This window comes from Loxodonta africana, chromosome 12 (assembly GCF_030014295.1).
Source record: "Loxodonta africana isolate mLoxAfr1 chromosome 12, mLoxAfr1.hap2, whole genome shotgun sequence".
NCBI lineage: Eukaryota > Metazoa > Chordata > Mammalia > Proboscidea > Elephantidae > Loxodonta > Loxodonta africana.
The window spans coordinates 16,003,586-16,028,497 of record NC_087353.1 but is presented as its reverse complement, the minus strand read 5'-3'; the positions used below and the strand labels follow the sequence as shown (position 1 = coordinate 16,028,497).

At 42.3% G+C, this 24,912-nt stretch overlaps 1 protein-coding gene across 1 annotated transcript; it reads left to right on the top strand.

The window, feature by feature from the left end:
- Positions 1–414: 414 nt before the first annotated feature.
- On the top strand, positions 415–15,336 carry CMPK2 (cytidine/uridine monophosphate kinase 2). The gene is made up of 5 exons (XM_003411798.4): positions 415–1,954; positions 3,960–4,074; positions 6,268–6,469; positions 12,244–12,477; positions 14,144–15,336. The coding sequence occupies exons 1-5, from the start codon at positions 947–949 to the stop codon at positions 14,259–14,261; spliced, it is 1,677 nt and encodes a 558-aa protein (XP_003411846.3). The 5' UTR covers positions 415–946; the 3' UTR covers positions 14,262–15,336.
- Positions 15,337–24,912: the final 9,576 nt, after the last annotated feature.

Below are 24,912 nucleotides of genomic sequence, written 5' to 3'. Positions count from 1 at the left end.
TTCTCAGTTAATGAAAACACATCTGATACCCAAACAGCTGCATCGACCCTCCTATACAAAGGCAGCAATACCAGCGATGCTGGACTTCTGTATGTTAACAGACTAGAGGCTGTAGGTGCGGTATGTCTTTCTGGACTCCTAAGGAAGGAGCATTTAATTTGGCTAATGAGAGGTAATTTAGAGTTGTCAGTCAAGAATCTTGAATGTAGCCACAGAGCCTAATACAGAACCTGGTGTATAGGAGATGCTCACTAACTGGAAGAAATAAACTTCACTCTCTGGTGTGAAAGTCAGCAGAAGGGGGAGGGTAATTTCAAGAAGAGGGGAAAGCAAGTGGAAAGTGAATGAGATCACTGCCTGGCTAGGCAGGTGAAAGCAGCTCCCACCCTTGGCGTCTGAGGGTGGCGTGCGGGATGGGCGCCAGAGCTGAGCCCTAAAGGCAGAGAAGCAGCAGTCAGATGGTCTGCGGAAGTAAGTCAGGCCAGGAGGAAGGTGCTTGCAATGAACGCAGAAGATGAAGAGTCAGTAGGGCAGGGCTGCGTTACCCAGCACGGCTTTATTTGTGCGTACTTTTCACTACAGACTAGTAAGTAAGTAAACACAAGTAAGCCTGTGCCTTGCTTACTGGTTAATCCTCTCCTGAGTAGTAAAGGTGATCACACAGGGAAGAGATTCCTGAATCTAAAAGAAAGACTCTCTCTCTCTCTGACACACAGACACACACTACACTGGGTATAGGCAAACACACACCCACACCCACACACCCCCGTTGGGGTCGAGTCGATTCCGACTCATCGCGACCAGAGGAGGAATTCAAACCAGGTTCAGGGGGCCCCTTTCCACCTCTAGGCACCTGCCACTTCCCAGAACGCAGACACCCGGCTACCGCTGGGCAGAGGACTCAGATCCTCACACGGTGCCAAGCGGCTAGGCTCGCGCCCGGCTAATGCGGGGCTCCCCGGCCAGAAGGCAGAGAAACAGCCCTGGGAGTCAGCTCCCGGGGGACAGGCGCCGCGGGCTGGCTCCAACGCCTCACCTTGCCCCATCGCGCGCCTCCGGGGACCGAGAGTTTCCTCCCAACGCTTGCAGCGCAGAGCACACTGGGAGGAGGACAAGGCCGGCGGAGGCCACCCCAAAACCAGTGGCCCCGGGTCCTCGGCCTGCTGGCCTCTTCGCTTTCGTTTCCGCCTTCCTCGCCGCCCATCTCCAGGTTTCGTTTCCGAGGCGCGGCCGGAGGGAGGGGACACCGGGAGGCGGCCTTATGGCCTTCGCCAGCCTCCCGCCCGCCCAGCTCCTGCTCCGGCGACTCTCCAGGCAGTTGCGCCCGCGGCGCGGGGCCTGCGCGCGGACCATGGTTCCGGACCGCTGCTTCGCCCTGGAGCTCCCCGACTGCACTTTGGCTCACTTCACTCTTTGCGCCCACGCCCCTGGCGATCCTCCAGGAGCCTGCCAGGATGCCCGCCTGGCCGCGATTCTGGGCTCCCCGGGACGCAACTACTCCCTCTGCGTGCCGCTGGCACCTGACGCTGGCTCAGGGGCGCGGGTCCGGGCTGCCAAGCTGCACCAGCGACTGCTCCAGCAGCTGCGCCGCGGCCAGTTCCAGCAGTGCCAGCTGCGGAGGCTGCTCTCTTACCGCCCCGGCGGCCAGCCCGGGAGCGCGCAGCACGGCTTCCTGCTCCATGACCCCTGGGACTGCCTGGAAACCAGGCGCGCTCTGATTGAGCTGCTGCGAGCCTGCAAGGAAATCCCTCACCCGCACCTGGGGGAGTTTGAGACCGACCCCCATGGCCAGCTATGGCAGCGGTTGTGGGCGCTGCAGGACGGCCGACAGCTGGAGGTGGGGTGCGCCCTGGTGATGCCCACCCAGGAGCCCCCGCTGCACCCCGTTTTGCCTGACCTGCCCAGCTCCGTGGTCTTTCCCAGCCGGGAAGCAGCCCGGGCAGTGTTGGAAGCGGTAAGGGTTCTGCCCCTTCCCAGTGTGGTACCTGGACCTTCCTGGCCAGAGAATTGGGCACAGAACAGTATGGCTGGCCTGCAGCTAGACTATAAAGATCTTTCTTGCCAAGATAGTTTATTTATTCCAGTTAGTGAGCATCTCCTATATATCAGGTTCTGTATTAGACACTGTGGCTACATTCAAGATTCTTGGCTGCCAAAAAGCTTCCTATCTCAGACGGGCTATAGATATCCATACACTTAGTGGGTGGGATACCTGCTATTCATGCCTGCTGAAAGTACTGCATAAGTCATCAAGAGGCTGGTTGTGTATGGTGGAAGAAAATGGCATCTAGGAAGTAATTTTGTATTCTGGTGGACACCATTAAGGGATCTTGTAGCACAGAGAGGCAGAAAAAAAGGACAAGTGTTTAGAAGTTTAAGAGACTTAGATTTACTTCCTACCTACTTACCGCTGGAAACCCTGGTCACTTAGTGGTTAAGAGCTATGACTGCTAACCAAAAGGTCAGCAGTTCGCATCCACCGGCCACTCCTTAGAAACCCTATGGGGCAGTTCTCCTCTGTCCTATGGGGTTGGTATGAGTCGGACTCAACGGCAACGGGTTTGCTTTTGGTTTGGGTTACTTACTGGCTGCAGACCTTGTGCGGGATACTCAGCTATTCTGTTTGCTTTTCCTTGACCTGTCAGTACCTTTCACACGGTGTTGTTATTATGGTTATAGTTTATGAAACCCTTGACACATAGCAAGTGTTGGACGCATGAGATTTAAGATTCTTTAGGACCACAGCTTAGTCAGGGCCTGGGGATGTCTAGAAGGCCTCCTGAGGATGTACCATGGATCTCGGGTAAATTTTACAAGTGTTCTGGGGCCAATGAGATGGCCAACTCATCTGTCTGGGTATGAATTTCAACTGTGGGATTAAGCTGTGTCATAAACTGCATCGCATTCACGAAGCTTCTCAAACAACCTTTGCCTCAGTTGCCTTAATCTGTACACTGCGTCAGTAGATAACAATAGTACCAGCTTCTTGGAGTTGTCCTGAGGATTGTCCGAGTTAAGACTTGCCAAGCACTTAGAATACTCCCTGGCTCAGAGTAAGCACATCAATAAATAAATGTCTGGGACTCACAATTATGGAGATGCTGTGAATATTCAGTGAGATAATGCACGATTAAGGACTCTGAACTCCCAGGAAGATACTGCTCTGCTGGCCTGGTGATTGTGGTGCTTGACACTTTTCTCAGCCCTCCGGGTGTTAGGGAGGGCTAAGTTGCAGACTGCTGTCTCATAAAGCCTATAAAAACCCGTTGCTGTCAAGTCCATTGTGACTCATAGCGACACTATAGGACAGAGTAGAACTGCCTCATAGGGTTTGCAAGGAACTGTTGGTGGATTCAGCTGCTGACCTTTTGATTAGCAGCAGAGCTTTTAACCACTGTGCCATCAGGACTTCTGTGAAGCCTATAGTATAGCTAATTGCTCACGTTTGTGAATCACTGCTCCCAGCAGGACCTTGTAGGTCCAGTGCTATCTGTGTTACACTGCACTGCAATTATGCACACTTGTCTGGCTTTCCTCTTATACTGGGAGCTGGTCAGTGAGGGCTGCAGGTTGGGTGACCCAGAGGAAGTTGCCCTTTTCAGCCTCAGCTACCATTATAAAATAAAGGAGTTTAGCTTTTTCTGTCTTCCAAATACTATGTTATCTACATACCTGGCATGGTGCTAAATATAACGTATGCCTTGTTAGCATTAAATAACTGTGTTCACACTAATTTATTGGAGCCCAGGTGGTGCAGTGGCTAAGAGCTACAGCTGGTAACCAGAAGGTCAGCAGTTTGAATCCATCGGCTGCTCCTTGGAAACCCTATGGGTCAGTTCAGCTCTGTCCTATGGGATTGCTATGAGTTGGAATCAACTTGACAGCAATGGGTTGGGTTTGGTTTGGGTGCAGAAAATTCCCCATGATTTCATTGTCGATTAATAGATGTTGTTTTACAGTGCACATCCTTTATACCTGAAGTCCAAGCAGTGCTTGACCTGGTTGACCAATGCCCAAAGCAGATCCAGAAAGGAAAGTTCCCAGTTATTGCCATAGAAGGACTGGATGCCACCGGTAAGAGAATATTATTCTGAAGTTATAGGCAATGATATGAACTGCTCAGTTTCAGAAACAGGTCTTGGAAAACAAAACATAACAGGGAGTTCAATATAATAAGCCTTATGTGAACCTTTACTATGTGCCAAGCACTGTAGGCAGGCAATGGGGGCACAAAGAAGAGTAAGATACAGCACTTGCTCTCTTACAAATAACTTTAGAATAAAGTGATGTGAACTGTGGGGGAGTAGGGCCTTGGATGGTATGGCAGAATGGAGGGAGCACTTAGTCTAGCTTGAGTGGGGGAAAGGTGACAGATGGGTGTGTGGCCAGGGATAGCTTCTGGGTTGTGCTTTAACTATGGGTAGGAGTTGCTCAGGTGATAAAAGGCAGGGAAGGTCCTTCAGACAGAAGAAACAGCATGGGCAAAGATACAGAGACTCAAACCAACATGGTGCGTCTGGGAACTACAAGGAGCCAGAGGCCCCTTTTGGAACAAAACTTGGAAAAATTAGGAAGTGGGGGGGAAGACTTTTGAGTTGCCAAATAGATATCAAAATACAGTGGCCATGCCCACACTTAACACACGAAGAGGGAGAAGAGTTGTCGTGAAGGCAGCATGAGATACCCAAGGAGAAGGTGGAGCCTGGAGAACAACAGTTTACCTGTGGTCCAGCAGAAGGTATTTCCCCTTTGCATGTCAGTTTAAGGAGATGCAGGCTTTTATTTTTAATAATGTAAAAAGCAATTTCTATGCAGAGGCCGTTTGTGTATATCAAGTCGGTAGACGTGGCACAGGCAGATAACTCATTTTGACTGTCCTAGATTTATCAGAATGCTCAAGTAGTAAAGGCCACGCCCTTGGACTTCACAGTAGAGTAGCTACTTATTGCATGAGTTGTACCATAGCCCAGTAATTTTTTTTTTCTTTTTTAAGTCACAGAGGGATTTTTAGCAGCGTTAATCATTTAGCCAGTGTGTTTGGCTGGTCATTTATTTCGTACCTATGGCTGATTTAGTTTCTGTGGGGTTACGAAAGAAATAAAAAAAAAAAGAAGACCACAATGCACACATGCATATATACAAAATTTTCAAAGATACATCATCAAGAAGTAGTGAAAAAAAAAAATGAGAGCAATCGATTCCAGCTCTTATATGTTTGAATTCTGGTTTCAGTTCCCCTTATCAGGGCTGATTTGGGTACATTTCTCTAATGCTCAGCCTCTTCATCTGTAAAATGATAAGTTAATAATGATTTTGTAGTGTCGTTATGAAAATGAGGACCAGGGTATGTGTTGAGTGCTTGGTCCATAGTAGACACTGAGCAATGGCAGCTACTATTATGATCTGTTCTGAGAGCTCAAGAAAAATCAAAGAAATAAGCAATCGATAATAAAGTGTTCAGTGTGTAACAGAGGGAAAAAAAATGCCTAAACTCAGAGGAGGGAGAGAACCTGTCCTGTAATAGACAGTATTCCCTGCACTACCCCTCCTGTGCTGCAGGGGGCAGCAAAGAAGTATGATGTGGGTCTGAGGGTTGGCTTCGGCAAGTACACCACTTAGGGGATCAGAAAATGAGGCAAATCTGAACTATGCTTTTGAGGGAGAATCTGGAAAACCCAAAGCTGGATACATAGGCTCTGAAGGTCAAGTCCAAAGTGGCAAGGACAGGATAGAGTGATATAACCAGGGTTGGCAATTGGAAAGAAACTGAAGAGAAGTGGAAGCAGTGTATGAAGAATTAGGTAGGGAGGTAGGGCAAGGATCGTAACTCCTTCCGTGGGGATGCCATGCTTGGGTTACACCTTAAAGATTGATGGCACATAGATGAAATATGAGAGACTGCCCAAGGACGAATGAGGAGTGGTAAAACCCTGTGGCTGGGAATAAAACTAGCAATATGGAGAAGCGAAGAGAATGATGAAAGATGTGGCAGAGCTTAGAGTAGAGGGCCTGGAGCTCCAGGTATCACAGTGTATCTTTACTTTGAAAAAAGAGGGCCATTTTGTTTTTCTTCAAAGTATTCTAATACCAAGCAGAGGGAGCCTAAGTTCTATGGGTCTGCAACATTTTATAAAGCATTGTATTATTCAATCAACTGTTTTAATTGACCAGGTTGAAAGACTTTCTATGCTGTAAATTAATATTAACTTCGGGGATTAACGTGGTGGCCATGACTAAGATATTTGACATCTTGTGTACGACCTGCAGGTAAAACCACAGTGACCCAGGCTGTTTCGGATTCTCTGAAGGCTGTTCTCTTAAAATCACCTCCTTCTTGTGTTGCCCAGTGGAGGAAAATCTTTGATGATGAACCGACAATCATAAGGAGAGCTTTTTACTCTTTGGGCAATTATATTGTGGCTTCTGAAATAGCTAAAGAATCTACCCAGTCTCCTGTGGTTGTAGACAGGTAGGTATAAGATGCCTTGAATTAGGTATTTTCTTCCTTGAACCTAACATACAGATGTGTTTTTTTACGTACGCATGTCCCCAAATGCACAATCGTGTCCTCTAAGTTAAACTGCATTATGATAATAATGGGAATGTCTCTGGTTTATTACCTACCTACAGTGCTGCTTGGCATTTTTCTGAGAGCATTACCTACATTGCACTGATCCTCAGAGCAGTAACTTTGCTAAGTGGTGATCCTCAGAGCAGTAACTTTGCTAAGTGGATAATAAATATTCCTCCCAATTTGCTGATGAGAAATACAGATCTTAGATGGGTTAAGTAACTTGCCAAGGTGACTGAGCTAGAAATAACATATCACAGATATTAACCAAAGTCTGTGTGCTTCACAAATTTATACTTGCAGCCCATTGATTTATCAACATTTATTATTTATGTATTTATTTTTATGTGCCAAAGACTGTCCTTAGTTCATCATGTTCTGTGGTAAATGAGATCAATAATGCCCGGTTTTCATGGTGCAGGGATAGTAATGCGGGAGAATATATACACAAGTAAATAAACGCATAGGAAAATTTCAGAGAATGATAAATACTATGAAGAAAGTAAATCTAAGTAATGGGATAGAAAATGGCTGAAGCCCCATAGATGGGGTTTAGGAAGGCCTCTCTGTGAAGAGACCATTGATCTCACCCTACAACACCATGTGAAATCTAATACATGTGAAAACTCGGGGGAAAAGGGAAGCCCTGTGGATAGAGGAGTCAGCCAGAGCGAAGGCCTGGAGGCAGAGATATATTAACATATTCTAGAATGATAAAAGAGGAAGGCAGGAGATGGATCGCTTAGGGTTCAGTAGGCCATGGTCATGTGTGGATTTTAAATCTGAGTTCAATAGGAATCCATTGGAGGGTTTAAAATAATGGGGTGATATAAAGTGATTTACATTTTTAAACTTTCACACATAAGAAATAGTTAAAAAAAAAAAACACTGTAAAAATGGACAAAAGAGATGGCAAGCACGTCATACTAAACTTAAAATCACTACTAATTAGGGACATAAAAGTTAAAACCACAATAAGATTCTATTTTGCTCCCAACATGTGGGGAAAACTAATGAAATATTTTATAATCCCCAGGGTTGGAGATGGTATGGAGTGATGGTAACCCTCATGTAGTGCTGATAGGAGCTAGGTCCTGGCACCCCCACCTGGTGAGCGGTTTGGGAATATGTGGTAAAGGGGAAGATTGCTTCCACATACTGAAGACACACACACAAAAGTTTATTTCAGCTTTGTTTATAATATTAAAAACTTTGAAAAGCCAAATGCCCATCAATTAGAGAAAGGATGAATAAATACTGGCATATTTATAAAACAGAGTACTGCACAACAGTATAAACAAGTAAAATGCATCAACGTGCATGAATTATAAAAACATAACATTGAGTGAAAAAAAGTTGCAGAAAGATGTTTAGTAGGATACCTGCAAAACAATATGAAATACAGTGTACAGAGCTCTGCGAGGATGTTGAACACCAAGTCTAAGAGTGCTGTCCTCTGGGCAGTGGAGAGACATGCAACTGACAAGTAGTACAGATGGACTTTCCCTGGATTTGGAGCATTTCTTGAGTGTTCAGTGTATTGTTCTCTAGGCAGTGTTTATTTATTTTTGGGAAAATAAGCAATTATATTGACGTCTGATCAATACAGAGAAAAGAATATTAATCATAAATATAGATCTCAAGACGTTTCAAGAAGTGGACACATCCAAGTAACCTGCACCCAGATCAAGAATTGGAAGCTTCTCACACCCTGTAAATCCACCCCCCAATCACTACCTATGCTCCTCCCCAATGCTAATTACTGTCACAACTTCTAGCAGCATAGGCTAACCTTGCCTGTTTTAATGCTGCTTATAAATGTACTTGTACGTTAAGTGTCGTGTGCATCTACTTTCAGCCCACATTGTGTTTCTGAGATTTGTTCTTGTGGCTGTGAACATTCTTTACATATTTTCTGGCACACATATGTACACATGCAATCCTGATGCACAGGCTCCCAGGAGTGGAATTGTGGGATTATGGGTTTCACATATGTCCAGCTTCAGCTTTATTGCCTAAAGTTGTCTCAAGTGGTTGAAACCATTTACAGCCTCCTCCCCCAGAAATGTTTGGGAATTCCATTTGACTCATACCCTTGTCAATATTTCATATTGTCAGTCCTTAATTTGAACTGTTCTAGCTTTTCCGCTTGTTCAGAGTGGGTAAGTTGATCAGTTAAAAGTTAATTTGCAATGTCTGGAAACAGAACTTCTATTCCTTTCTTGATATAATATCTTTCTCTGTATACTTTACCATCTATCTGGAATATTCCGTAAAGGTATCATTCAGACTGTGTGTAGAGAATACTATGTGGGCAGAGGTGGGGGAAAGAATGAAAACAGAAAAATTAGTTGGAAGGCAATTGCTGTAGCCTAAGCTATGGATAGCCAGTAAACTCATTGCCATCGACTCGACTCTGATTTCTAGCAACCCTGTAGGACAGAGCAGAACTTCCCCATAGGGTTTCCAAGGAGCAGCTGAAGGATTCCAACTGCCAACCTTTTGGTTAGCAGCCAATTTCTTAACCACCGTGCCACCAGGGTTCCAGATGGCCAGTAGGTAGTTCTAACTTTGAGATGGCAATGAGAATGACAAGATAGTTTTTTTTTTTTTCCCCAAAGTTAACATGTTATATTCTAGAGTGAACTTTTGAGATGAATGAAAAATCACTTCCTTTTGTAAGACATCTTTGCTTGGATAATGCTTTTTCTCTATTGTTGAAGCGCCCTGTGCTACCATCTTTGAAAACCTTTTTTGATACAGTGCTTTTTATTTCAAGGAGAAGGACTAAAATCTCCTAAGAGAGTGACTTCACGGAGCACATGATTTGCAACATGTCCAAATACATTGATGCCAGCACTACCCTCTCTTCGTAGGCAGGTCCCTTATTCTCTCTGGCTCTCAGTTTTCTTATCTATTAAATGGCGTTATCCATAATCCCTTCCCTGCCTGCTATGAAGATTTGTGATGAATCTCAAATGAGTTGATACATGTGCGAGTGCTTTGAAAACAGCAAATCGCTATTAAAATATAAAGCATTATGAGGTAGGCTATGCATGTGTCAGTAAATTGCATTTGATTTGAACTAATGTGATTCCGTGATGGCAGGATTGGAGAACACTAAATAGTGAAAAGAGTCAGAAATTGATGGCCAAAGGGTATGATTATTTAAAATCAGCAGCAGTGTTGTCAATGAGAGAACTCTATAGAAAACGTACCCTAATTCTGCCCTTGAGTTTTCTTCTTTCTGTCTGTGAGTTGTCTGCAATTTAGCTCTTTAAAGAGATACAATATCACCTTGTCAGATGAAGAGAAAAGAGCAGTTATTTGTTATCTGGGTGGTTTTTGTTCATGTTTAAAGATTTTAATGAAAATCCATTTTAGACAATGCCATCATCTGGCTGAAAAAATAAAGGAGACAGTAATCTTTGCTGCTGACTGTAGTTAAGGTTGGCAACTTAATCACCCCATTGCCTTTAAAAAAATCTATTCTTGCTGATAGTTTTTCTAAAATTAAAAAAAAAAAAGACTTTTTAAATTAAGATGTTATCAGCCTCTGTACTTGTAGCTGAATATTTAGTTCAGTGAAAATTGAGCGTGGGCAGAGCACAGTGCAATTTGTAGAGGTTGGAAAAGGAAGCCTGGACCCTGGATGCAGTGATTGAGCTTGGAAGACAAGATGTCTATGATAGGGACGGTGAAAGTTCAAGTTTGTAGGTGACAGGAGTGAGGTAAGGGATACATAGGCATATATCCAGGCAGAATTCAAAGGAGCAAGCAGCTACAGTGGCCTGAAGCTCTGAGAGCCAATTTTTGGAGGTGGATAAGGCCTTTGCAGGATGGTGGGTATTAGGATAGATCACCTCCCAAATTAACTTACTTTTTTGATTTTCAGTACTGCCAGTATTGTGTTGTCATAATTTGATACAGCTCATCTTTAGTTATAACCTATGCCCAATAAAAAAGATATAATGTCTTATAGTGACTTTTTTTTTTTTTTTAAATCCTGGTGGTGTAATGGGGCAGTTCTACTCTGTCCTATTGGGTCGCTAACAGTAGGAATTGACTTGACAGCAACAGCAATGGATAGTGACATTTTTTAAAGCATTTGCCTATTCTTGCAACAAATATGAAAGGGGAACAAAGCTTTAATGATTGCCATTTTCCAGATGAGAAAATTGAGACTACATTGACCTAATTGACTTCCTTATGTCCACAAAGCAAATAGGTGGCAGAAGAAGTAAGATCCAGCTCAGTTCTTGTTCTATACCATACTTACTGCCTATAATATGAAATGTCACTCTGTTAAAACAATATAGAGCTTGAAATACACAGTAAATTTATTAGTGTGTCCTTTTCACTGTGAAATGTAGTTCAAGTCTGAAATGAATACGAATCTGGGATTTCAAAGAAGAGAAATCTAGTAAATTGAAAATGCAGACAAATTGAGACCATGGAGACCTCTCTACATTGGGATGTTTAGGGTCATATCATAAGTTTTTGTTGTAGGTGCTTTTGAATTTTGAGTTTGTATGTAGTCACTTAAAATTGGAATATAACATGAATAGGGCAAGAGTATAATATGCTATGCCCCTAAATAAAATAATTCTAATTCAGTCATTCATTAATTTATTCATTCATTCACCCATGCATCCAAAGAGCATTTATTGCATACCTATTATGGGATACATAAATGACTAAAAAGCATTTCGTACTCAAGGAATTAGTTCTATAGCAGAGAAGAAAAAAGATGTCCAAACTCACAAACAATTAGCCCTAATATACTCTGAAAAGTTCTTTAATATAGTCATGTATGATGGAGTTTGAGACTACAGAAGGGGAAATAATTAATTCTGTTTGGGGGCTTCATATGAATTGGACTCCGAAGGATGAATAGGAGCTTTTCTGGCTGAGAACATTACTCTAGACAAGAAAAAGCGTGAAGAAAGATGTGGGTAAGCGTGCCTGGGTATGGACTGTTAGTGGTGTTCAGAGTCTTACCAAGGAGAGTGGACATTTTCCCATAAGCAGTGGAGAACCATTGGGTATTTTAAAATAGAGGACTGACTTTATTTTCTTCATGTGTTTATGACTTTCTTCCCCAAAAGCATTTTTAAAAATAGCCAACCAAAAGAGTGACTACCTTTCCTTAGGGAGGACTTTCGTGGTGAACCCGATACCAGGACCTTCCTTCCTATCTGATACCAAGGCATAATCAAATGACTAAGGAGTTGGAAAGAACAAAGAGGCCGTCTAGTCCAGGATTCCTAACAACTGAATTTCGTTGGCAAGTTCAATTTTAAGACAATTTAGGAACTGACAGGGACTTGCCAGATTTTTATTTAGCCAAAACAGAACATTAAAAACAAATGCACCACCAAACAAATCTATCATCTCCTATCACCATATGATAGAGAAAAGCATGTTACAGGGCCAAAAATGTGTGAGGGTGTAATCTCAAAATAAATGATAGTTTTAATTGAATAAATGTAGCTTTGTGAAAAAGCCCATTATATCAGTGTCGCTCTTCTTGGTGTTTTTAATTTATCTCTGCACTAAGAAAACTTCCACAGAGCCAGCCTTGGCTTCAGTGTTGTCAGCAGCTGACTCTCAGGTCCTACTTGATGTTTTCTGGAGGTGGAGAACTCACTCTTTTTTTCTTCTCATCCCAGGTACTGGCACAGCACAGCCACTTACGCCTTAGCCACTGAGATAAGTGGTGGCCTCCAGCATCTGCCCCCAGCCCATCACCATATATACCAGTGGCCAAAGGACCTGCTTAAGCCAGACCTGGTCCTGCTGCTCACTGTGAGTCCTGAGGAGAGAATGCGGAGAATTGCGCGCCGGGGAATGGAGAAGACCAGAGAAGAAGTTGAACTTGAGGCCAACAATGTGTTTCGTCAAAAGTGCGTGTCCATGATGCAATGTGGGTGGCAGGGTGTCCTGGCCAGAGTAGTAAGCCAGGATCAGCACTGGCTTTAGGAGGGGTGAGAAAATGACCATGTTCCCATTTTCCATATGCTAGAGGCAATGTCTTCTAAATTATGTCAGCTTTTTCAAACGAAGTTGTTACCATAGGGTTACAGCCTTGTTATTTTTAAGTGATAGGATATTTGACTGGGAATTGGATATTGTTTCGAATCCTGGCTGTGCCGGGAACAGTGTGGAACTTGGATAAGACACTGAATGTCTCTTCATCTCAGTTTCCCCAGTTGTAAAGCGGTGGGCAGTGCCACTGGGCATGGAGTCACGTATAACAAACTCGTAGTAACTTTCACCTTCTTAGGTACTTGCTGTGTGTCAGGCATTTTATTTTATATGATATTCTGTAATCTACATGCTTGTGAAGAAAACGTTACCCATATTTTACAGTTTACAAAACTGAGACTCAGAGGATTAAATAATTTGCCGAAATTCACATAGCTGTTAAGTAGTAAAACTGGAGTGAAAATCAAGATCTCTCTGGTTTTTAAGGCAATGCCTTTGTTTTCAACAGGAAGCTCTGCAGCACAATAGCAGAAAAAAGTCTGGGAAGTCTTACTGCTTTGTGGCTGAGTATGAATATGTTCCATAGCACTATTTAGATTATATAAATACCTGTTTTCGTCGAGTCGGTTCCAACCCATAACGACCCTATAGGACAGAGTAGAACTGCCCCATAGAGATCCTAAGGGGCAGCTGGTGGATTTGAAATGCCAACCTTTTGGTTAGCTGCCAAGCTCTTAATCACATAAATGAACAAAGGACAGATAACAGAAATAATAAAAATGAAAATTTCACTGTGTATAAAGATACCATGTTAAGCAATTTACTTGCATTGATTCAGTTAAAAATCATTGCAAACATGCAAGGAAGTCACCATTTCAGTCCTCATTTTACAGATGAGAAAACCAAGGCACAGAAAGGTTAAAAAATGTGCTAAGTTCATATAGCTAGGAAGTGTTGAAGCAAAGCTTTGCACCCAGAAGATCTAGCTCTCAGGTCCCTGTTTTAGTCACAATGCTATATTGTTTCCATTATAAAATAAGACACTACTCAGTCCCTGTATTCATCAAGGCTAATTAACGTTAAAAAGAGATGGAGAAGTCTGGTGAGTTTTCAGAACAGCCGCAAGTGAGAACATTACCTATGTTAATGACCTTCAACTTGTATGAATATGATTGAGCGCACAGACCAGGGAGAAAGAGCAGGGCTGGATTCAGACTTGGAGGAGATGATTTAACCTCCCTGAGATTTGGGATCTTCTTCTGCAAAATGGAAATGACAATAGTATTTCCCTCCTTAAGGTTGCTGTCAGTGCTGAATGAGAAAAATCCTACAGAGCCCTAACGCCTAGCAGATAATAGACATTCAGTAAATGTTAGCTATTAAACATTATTATTAATTTACTCATCTAACAAAATATATCAGATGTCTTCTGTGGGCAAAGCTAGTTGCCAAGGGGAGCACTGGACTGAGTCAGATGGAACCCTTTCTCAAGCTAAACGATTATATTATGGTAGGGAAATAACTTGGGCATAAATTGGTGTTTGCCAACGGAGGCCAATTCTCTTCTTTCTGCCTGTTCCGCAGGGTGGAAGTGTCCTACCAGCGGATGGAGGACCCCAGCTGCCACGTGATTGACGCCAGCCCTTCTAGAGAGAAGGTCCTCCAGACTGTTTTAAGCCTAATCAAAAATCATTGTAATTAATTGTAGTTACTCCTGGCCGGTGACACGTTTTACTAGATTAGGTATTGTTTGACACATCTAAGCCCCCAACTTCTTACACAGTTTTCCCAGATTTCTTTTGTATAAGCATGGTGTGTAGCGGAAAATTGGAAATGGGGCGTTTTAACGTTACCTAAACCGTTGGGCTGTCGTCTGAATGATGGGTGCGTGAGGTTTCAGGTGGGTCATGTTCCCTGGAGACAGAGGCGGTTGCTTTTCTGCCTGGTATGTTAAACATGTTCTTGGAACATATTTCTAACTACACACTACCAGATCCCTTTGAAGGTTTGTCTTATCCAAAAAGCATCAAGCGTACAGGAAAATCTTCCAATTCAACTGGAAGCCCTTCGACTCTCTCCCACTTCCACGCCCTGGCAAGCTGGTGGTATTTGCATGTGTCCTGCATTGCCTTCTCTCAGATATGTTTGTGCTCTGTCATCATGGGCTAGCTGTATCTCCATGAGCCCCAAATCGTGTAGCCAAGCATTTCCACTGAACATGTTCAAGTGCCCTGAGTGTTGAAGGACACCCCCTCTGGAGCCACCTCGTGCCTGAGGCTTAGAACCCTTTAGAGAGTTCCCTGGGTTAACACTTTAGAGTCGAATACAGAGACGTCAAACGTGAAATGCCCTACTTACTCGTACCACAGCTTCCGTTGAATCACATTTTGCTTATTTCTGTTCCTTCCCTTTCTTCTGTAAATATGGCTCTGAATATAACGAGCTTTTTGCACTGAACTGGATGCATTTAACTTGGCTAATCCAGCAATTTATTGATCTTGATGTTTATAGTTCATGGACTATGATTCACGAATTAAAACTGAAGCCAAGAAGCTAAACTCAATGTTTGTTGTATATTTTTATTAGGCAGATTTAATTTATCTTGATCGATAGGCACAGTGGATCCTGGAATGTTGTCTATCAGCAAATTTTCTTGCCCTCGGTTAGCTTATGAACACATGTGGAATCGTTTTGAGACCTGTGTGCATAGGTTTTGTTTTTTTTTTGAGAAAGGGGGAAGCTTAGTAGCTATCTGGCTTTGGGTGTGTCATTTAACGCCTATAAAAAAAAAATAGGTCAGGTTATTTGAACTAAAAATTGATAATAATTCCTTGTTTGCTTTAAGGAGTTGGCTGAGCCAGCTGATTACCTGAAATCCCTTCCAGTTCTAAGATACACCAATCTATAAAGTATTTTTTACCCTGCTTACTATTTTTGAGAAGATGTTCCCCCAAAATAATTAATTTAAGGCCTTATCAGATTTACCACATAGAATTTTAAATTACAAAGCTTAATATTAATATCATTCAACTATTTCTCAAACAACTTTAGGCAATTTACATATAATGTATGTATGTACATACATACATAATTGGTTTCAGTTGAAAATAATTTCAAGTTGATAAATAGTGGTAAAAAAAATAGTGGTAGGGGTCTTTAAAATGTAATGTCCAGTTATATTATTGACTGTATTTAAACACTTATTGGCAGCCTCAGAGAGCAAACATATAATAATGCCTTGTCTTTCTTGCAAATGAATAAACTTGCTGTGATTTTCTAATTTATGCTGTAGTCACAGGTGTGTGTTGATTTTTCTGGAGGTACCCATTAACCTAGACGTCCCCGGAGACTATGGTCCTAAGCCCTCAAGTCCCTCAGAGTGTTTGGTTATGACTAGGTTTTCATACCTTTGCCCCCTCTGAGCTATGGGTGTATTTGCAGTACTTACAAATACGTATGTAAAAATATCCTCTGCCGAACCCATATATCCCTCCAGTTCACATTTAAATACTGTAAAGATCTTGATCACATAGGACTGATGTTTTAATCAAGGATGTCGAAGGGTGTGGGTTCATGGGCTAAGTGGAATTTGTGATCAAAGCACTTTTTAGAGAATGGTAAAAGTGTTTTTGTTCTGCTTTAAACAGCATTTCAGGAAAGTGCAATGCCTTCCTCATTACAGATATTAGCGGCATTTTTCTAATCCAGTAAGAAAGCGTTCTTTGCACACTTACATAATTTATACGCTTTGAAGTATGCGATTTATGAGTATTAGATACGGCAGTGCCTTCTACCGAGAAACCGATGAAAAGGAACCACTTGCTTTGCTCTGTTTCATTACAGGGTGAGCTTCATTTCTTTATTGTGATAAACCATTAATTGTCTCACATATTGACGCTCCCCTGCTTTCATAGTAATAAAATTTTTAGCTAGGCACCTGACGGCCAAAAATTAAAACTATAATTCTGTCTTGGTCATCTAGTGCTGCTACAACAGAAATACCACCAGTGGATGGCTTTAACAAAGAGAAGTTTATTCTCTCACAGTCCAGTAGGCGAGAAGCCCGCAGTCAGGGCGCTGGCTCCAAGGAAAGGCTTTCTCCCTCTGTCAGCTCGGGAGGAAGGCCCACGTCGTTAGTCTTCCCTTGGTCTGGGGGCATCTCAGCTCAGGAACCTCAGGTCCAAAGGACATGCTCTGCTGCCGGCACTGCTTTCTTGGTGGTATGATGTTGTGATGTCTCTGCTCACTTCTGTCTTTTATGTCTCAAAAGAGATTGGCTTAAGACACTATCTAATCTTGCAGATCTCATCAATAGAGCTGCCACTAATCCATCTGGTTATAGTGAGCAGAGGTAGGGTTTACAACACATAGGGAAATCACATCAGATGACAAAATGGTAGACAATCATACAATACTGGGAATCATGACTTAGCCAAGTTGACTGATATTTTGGGGCGAGACGGTTCAATCCATGACAATTTCCAAGGCTCCCTTATAGCTAAATGTGGCCAACTGATAAATTTCTTGCCAACAGTATGTGAGCAGAAGGAACAGAAGAAACATTAGGGAGGAATTGTGCTTCTTACCTTCTACCCTTCCACACTGGCTGGCATTCAGAATTACTGGTGAGCCATCTAGGGACCAGGTAATAAGGGTAACACCATAGACATGGAGAGGCAACATAATTAACAAAAACGATTGCCTGAACGGAAACCCTGGTGGCGTAGTGGTTAAGTGCTATGGCTGCTAACCAAAAGGTCAGCAGTTCAAAACCACCAGCTGCTCCCTGGAAACTCTATGGGGCAGTTCTACTCTGTCCTACAGGGTCACTATGAGTGGAAATTGAATCAATGGCAATGGATTTGGTTTTTTTTGGTTTATTGCCTGAATGTGGAATGCCAGCAAAAGACCGGTAAAAATCTAGGCTTTTACATGTGATAAATAAACTTTGATCTGGTTCAAGCCATTCTAGGTCTGGGTTTTTGATTCATACTGTTCAACTTATATTCTTTTATCTTTTGACCCAAGAGCCTAGAACATTTCCACTAACTTATGGGGCAATAATGTGTACTTAGAAAGAACTCTTGAGATATCAAATACTATATTATAGCATAAGCAAACTAATGAGAAGAATCAACCATACGCAATTATTTATTGAATGTCTGGTTGGCGCTTAGTATGCTTGGTCCTGTGGAGTTTGCCTTCTAACTGCAACACTGGGAATGCCTCAAGGCAAGGAGCCATGCCCTTTACCTGTGTAAAAGCCCATAGGGCCTAACACAGTGTCTGGAACAAATAGTCCCTCATGTTTCTTGTTTAATCCTCAAAGTTATGGCCTATACATAAGTCACAGTAGAGAATTAGAATATACAATAAAGTCCTAATTTTGTAATATGAACAATTAAGAGAATAACCAGTTTAAAACCTCCCTGAGATCAGGAACTTTATCCTATACTTCTTTATGTCTCCATAGGTACTGTCTTAGTCATCTAGTAACTGCTATAAGAGAAATACCACAAATGGATGGCTTTAACAAAGAGAAATTTATTCTCTCACAGTCTAATAGGCTACAAGTCCAAATTCAGGGCATCAGCTCCAGGGGAATGCCTTCTCTCTCTGTCTGCCCTGGAGGAAGGTCCTTGTTGTCAGTCCTTCCCTGGTTGAGGAGTTTCTCAGCACAGGGACTCAGGGTCCAAAGGATGTGATATTCTTCTGGCTCTTGTTTCTCGGTGATACGAGTTTCCCATGTCTCTCTGCTTGTTTCTTTCTTATGTATCTCAAAAGAGATTGGCTTACGACACAATTTAATCTTGTAGATCTCATCAACATAACTGCTGCTAATCCATCTCATTAACATCATAGTGATAGGATTTACAACACATAGGAAAATCACAGCAGATGACAAAATGGTGGACAATCATACAATACTGGAAATCATGGCCTAGCCAAATTGATACACATTTGTGGAAACACTATTCAATCCAGAACAGGTGCCATGGGTTTCTAATGTCCCGGGTCAGTGGCTCTCAACTGTGGTTACACATTACAATCATCTGTGACATATTTTAAAAACTGATGCCTAGCCCCCGCCTCTCCCCCCACCCCATTACAAATCAATGAAATCATGCTGTCTGGCATTGGGATGAATAAATAGACAGAAAAATAGAAGTGGGAGAAAAAGAGAGAGAGAGGAAGAGAAAGAGACTCTATTTCCCAAAAGGGCACTGATAGTCCATAATGTTATTTGGCAACGGAGAGACTCAAATATCACCATTAGACATTCCTAATCGAATATTTATAAAAGACAAGGTTCTGTGTGGCCATGCATTTGATACCTTAGAACGTTTTTCGTCACAGTAACGAGTGTGATGAGATTGACTGGTTGCTCCTAATGTCACTGGAGAAAGTGAGGGGGAAAAAAAAAGCTCAGACCTTGAAATTCACAGTTAAAGTCCTGTGCAAATTACCTGAAATCTTCTATGCCTGTAATGAAAGAAATCCTTATTTCCTATAGCCACAGGGCTGAGATTTGTGAAAACCAAATCCAGAGTTTCATCCTGAGAGTAGCTGAACACACATTGAATTTCCAACCTTGCAGTATGTCTTCTGTTAAAATGGCGTCGAGGAGGAGTTTCAGAGATTACTGTCACCATCAAGGACTTGAAAGATGCAAGGGTGCTTATTTCCAATACGTCCTCATTCAACTCACCTAGTTAGCCTACGCAGAAATCAAATGAATCTTGGAGAGTGACTGTGGATTACCGTACAATTAACCAGGTGACGACTCCAGCCGCAGTTGATATCCAAGATGTGGTTTCAGTCTTCAGCAGATTAACACATTCCCTAGTACCCAGTATCAGCTATTGACCTGGCGATGTTTTTCCCGTCAATAAAACCAAACCAAACCCTTTGCTGTACATTCCGACTCACAGTGACTCTGTAGGACAGAGCAGAACTGCCCCATAGGGTTTCCAAGGAGTGACTGGTGAATTTGAACTGCTGGTCTTTTGGTTAGCAGCTAAGCTCTAACCCACTGCACCACCAGGGCTCCTTCCCCTCAATATCTGTTAGTAAATACCACCAGAAACAGTTTTGTTTTAGCTGGCAAGGCCAGCAATATTCCCTTACTGTACTAACTGAAGGATATATCAACTCTCCAACCCTATGTCATAACTAATCTATAAGGGTCTTGATCGCCTTTTCCCTGCACAAAACAACACTGGTTCATTACCTCGATGCAAGTATGCTGATTGGGGGCTAGTAAACAAGATATAGCAAATATACTAAACTTTTTGATGAAACATTTGTGTGTCAGAGTCAGGAAATAAGCCCCCAAAATTCCAGGGTCTTCCACTTCTGTGAAATTTCTAAGGGTTTAGTGATATAGAGGATATCAAAGTATCTCTTCTAAGGTGAAGGATAAGTTGTTGCATGTGGCCTCTCCTACAACCAAAAAAAAAAAAAAGCACGGCACCTAGTGGGCCTCTCCGGTTTTGGAGGCAAGGAATTCCTCCTTTGGGCATGCTGCTCCTGCCAGTCGAAAAGCTGCTAGTTTTGAGTAGGGCCCAGAACAAGAAAAGGTTCTGTACCAGGTCCAGGCTTTTGTGAAAGCTGCACTGCCACTTGGGTCATATGATTCTGCCGGTTCAATGGCACTTGAAAGGTGGTTGGCAGACAGAGGTGCTGTTTGGATCCTTTGGCAGGCCCCTATAGGTTAATCACAGCACAAACCCTTAGGACTTCAGAGCACAGCATGCCATCCTGTGCAAATAACAACTCTCCTGTTGTGAAATAGTTTTTGGGTTGCTACTGGGCCTTAGTAAATATTGAATGTTTAATCATGGTCAATCCAGTTACCATGCAACCTGAGCTGCCCATCATAAGCAGGGTGTTGTCTGACACATTAAACCATAAATTTCGATGTGTACAGCAGCACTGTATCATCAAATAGGGTGGTACATACGAGATTAGGCTCAAGCAGACACTAAGGGCACAAGTAAGTTACATGACAAAGTGGCTCAAATGCCCAGGTTTCCCACTCATGCTTCTCTCCTCAGCCCACACCTATGGCCGCATGGGAGTTTCCTATGATCAATTAGCTGAGGAAGAAAAACTTAGCCCTGGTTCATAGATGGTTCTATATGACATGCAGGCACCACCTGAAAGTGGACAACATAGCACTGCAGGCCCTTTCTGTGCCATCTCTGAAGGATACTGGTGAAGGAAAATCCTCCCAGTGGGCAGAACTTCAAGCAGTGCACCTGGTTATTCATTTTGCTTAGAAGGAGAAAAGGCCAGATGTACAATTGTCTACTGTCTCCTGGTTGTGGAAAATAGTTTGGCTGGATGATCAAGGACTTGGAGGAAATATGATTGGAAAATTGGTGACAAGGAGGCCTAGGGAAGAGGTATGTGTATACTCCTTTCTGAATAGGCAAAAAATGTGAAAATATTTGTGTCTCATGTGAGTGCTCACCAAACGGTGACCTCAGCAGAAGAGGATTTTAGTAATCAAAAGAATAGAATGCCCTGTTCTGTGGATACCAGGCAGCCTCTTTTGCCAGCCACTTCTGTCATTGCTCAATGGGCTCATGAACAAAGGGGCCATGGTGCCAAGGATGGAGGCTATGCATGGGCTCAGTACCATGGACTTTCACTCACCGAGACCAATCTGGCTACAACCATTGCTGAGTGCTCAATCTTCCAGTAGCAAAGACCAACACCAAACATCCAATATGGCACCATTCCCTGGGGTGATCAGTCAGCTATCCGGTGGCAGGTTGATTACGTTCAACCATTTCCATCATGGAAGGGGCAGTGCTTTTTTTTTTTTTTACAGTGGAACAGATACTTACCTTGAATATCTTTGCCTTCCCTGCATACAACGCTTCTGCCAAAAGTACCATCCACGGAAGAATAAAGTTTCTGTGGCCATCTGTGTAAGTCTTCCCATTGTTCTCACTCCTTTTTGTAAACCTATACCAAAACCCACTGCTGTTGAGTCGATTCCGACTCATAGTGACCCTATAGGACAGAGTAGAACTGCCCCCCATAGAGTTTCCAAGGAGCGTCTGGTGGATTCGAACTGCTGACCTTTTGGTTAGCAGCCGTAGCACTTAACCACTTCACCACCAGGGTGTCCTTGTAAACCTATGTCTAGTATCATTTACCTTCTTCCTGCAGGACTTCCTTTAACATATCTTGTAAAGCTAGTCTGCTGGTAATGAATTATTTTGGCTTTTGTACATATTAAAATATATTTTACCTTCGTATTAGAAAATATTTTCACTTGATTTAAGATTCTAAGCTGCAGAGTTTTTTGTTTGTTTGCTTTTCTTTTAATACTTTAAAGAGGTTGCTCCTCTGTCTTCTTGCTTACGTTATTTCTGATGGGAAATTTTTGGATCATCCTTTTCTATTTTTCCCCTGTAATAAACAGTCTTTTTTTTTCTGGCGGCTTTTTCTCTTTATTTCCTGGTTTTAGCAATTTGATTATGATGTGCTTTGCTGTAGATTTTTCTGTTTCTTTCGCTTGGAGTTCATTAAGCTTCCTGGGTCTATAAATTTATAGTTTTTATTAATTTTTTTTTTTTTTTAGGTACTGATTTGGGGTAATCTGTAGGATATATATATATACACATTTAATAATTTGAGTTTTAAGTGAACGTTTACAAATCAAGTCAGTCTGTCACATATAAGCTTATATACACCTTACTCCATACTCCCAATTACTCTCCCCCTAATGAGTCAGCCCTTCCAGTCTCTCCTTTTGTGACAATTTTGCCAGTTTCTAACCCTCTCTATCCTCCCATCTCCCCTCCAGACAGGAGATGCCAACACAGTGTCAAGTGTCCACCTGATACAAGTAGCTCACTCTTCATCAGCATCTCTCTCCTACCCATTGTCCTGTCCCTTCCGTGTCTGATGAGTTGTCTTCGGGAATGGTTCCCGTACTGGGCCAACAGAAGGTTTGGGGACCATGACCACCGGGATTCCTCTAGTCTCAGTCAGACCATTAAGTCTGGTCTTTTTATGAGAATTTGGGGTCTGCATCCCACTGATCTCCTGCTCCCTCAGCAGTTCTCCGTTTTGCTCCTGTGAGGGCAGTCATCGGTTGTGGCCGGGAACCATCTAGTTCTTCTGGTCTCAGGATGATTTAAGTCTCTGGTTCATGTGGCCCTTTCTGTCTCTTGGGCTCATAGTTATCGTGTGACTTTGGTGTTCTTCTTTCTTCTTTGATCCAGGTGGGTTGAGGCCAATTGATCCATCTTTGATGGCTGCTTGTTAACATTTAAGACCCCAGACATCACATTTCAAAGTGGGATGCAGAATGTTTTCATAATAGAATTATTTTGCCAATTGACTTAGAGGTCCCCTTAAGCCATAGTTCTCAAACCCCCGCCCTTGTTCCGCTGACCTTTGAAGCATTCAGTTTATCCCAGAAACTTCTTTGCTTTTGGTCCAGTCAAGTTGAGCTGACCTTTCATGTATTGAGTATTGTCCTTCCCTTCACCTAAAGCAGTTCTTATCTACTAACTAATCAGTAAATAACCCTCTCCCACCCTCCCTCTCTCCCCGCCTCGTAACCACAAAAGTATGTGTTCTTCTCAATTTATACTATTTCTCAAGATCTTATAATAGTGGTCTGATACAATATTTGTCCTTTTGCCTCTGACTCATTTCGCTCAGCATAGTGCCTTCCAGGTTCCTCCATGTTATGAAATGTTTCACAGATTCGTCACTCTTCTTTATCGATGTGTAGTATTCCACTGTGTGAATATACCACAATTTATTTAACCATTCATCTGTTGATGGACACCTTGGTTGCTTCCAGCTTTTTGCTATTGTAAACAAAGCTGCAATAAACATGGGTGTGCATATATCTGTTCATGTGAAGGCTCTTATTTCTCTAGGGTATATTCCGAGGAGTGGGATTTCTGGGTTGTATGGTAGTTCTATTTCTAACTTTTTAAGAGAACGCCAGATAGATTTCCAAAGTGGTTGTACCATTTTACATTCCCACCAGCAGTGTATAAGAGTTCCAATTTCTCTGCAGCCTCTCCAACATTTATTATTTTGTGTTTTTTGGATTAATGCCAGCCTTTTTGGAGTGAGATGGAATCTCATCGTAGTTTTGATTTACATTTCTCTAATGGCTAAAGATTGAGAGCATTTTCTCATGTATCTGTTGGCTGCCTGAATATCTTCTTTAGTGAAGTGTGTGTTCATATCCTTTGCCCACTTCTTGATTGGGTTGTTTGTCTTTTTGTGGTTGAGTTTTAACAGAATCATATAGATTTTAGAGATCAGGCGCTGGTTGGAGATGTCATAGCTGAAAATTCTTTCCCAGTCTGTAGGTGGTCTTTTTACTCTTTTGGTGAAGTCTTTAGATGAGCATAGGTGTTTGATTTTTAGGAGGTCCCAGTTATCTGGTTTGTCTTCGTCATTTTTGGTAATGTTTTGTATTCTGTTTATGCCTTGTATTAGGGCTCCTGAGGTTGTCCCTGTTTTTTCTTCCATGATCTTTATCGTTTTAGTCTTTATGTTTAGGTCTTTGATCCACTTGAAGTTAGTTTTTGTGCATGGTGTGAGGTATGGGTCCTGTTGCATTTTTTTGCAAATGGATATCCAGTTATGCCAGCACCATTTGTTAAAAAGACTATCTTTTCCCAATTAACTGACACTGGGCCTTTGTCAAATATCAGCGGCTCATATATGGATGGATTTATATCTGGATTCTCAATTCTGTTCCATTGGTCTATGTGCCTGTTGTTGTACCAGTACCAGGCTGTTCTGACTACCGTGGCTGTATAATATGTTCTGAAATCAGGTAGAGTGAGGCCTCCCACTTTCTTCTTCTTTTTCAGTAATTCTTTACTTATCCGAGGCTTCTTTCCCTTCCATATGAAATTGGTGATTTGTTTCTCCATCACATTAAAAAATGTCATTGGAATTTGGATCGGAAGTGCATTGTATGTATAGATGACTTTTGGTAGAATAGACATTTTTACTGTGTTAAGTCTTCCTATCCGTGAGCAAGGTATGTTTTTCCACTTATGTAGGTCCTTTTTAGTTTCTTGTAGTAGTTTTCTTTATATAGGTCTTTTACGTCTTTGGTAAGAATTATTCCTAAGTATTTTATCTTCCTGGGGGCTACTGTGAATGGTATTGATTTGGTGATTTCTTCTTCGGTGTTCTTTTTGTTGATGTAGAGGAATCCAAGTGATTTTTGTATGTTTATCTTATAACCTGAGACTCTGCCAAACTCTTCTATTAGTTTCAGTAGTTTTCTGGGGGATTCCTTAGGGTTTTCTGTGTATAAGATCACGTCATCTGCAAATAGAGATAATTTT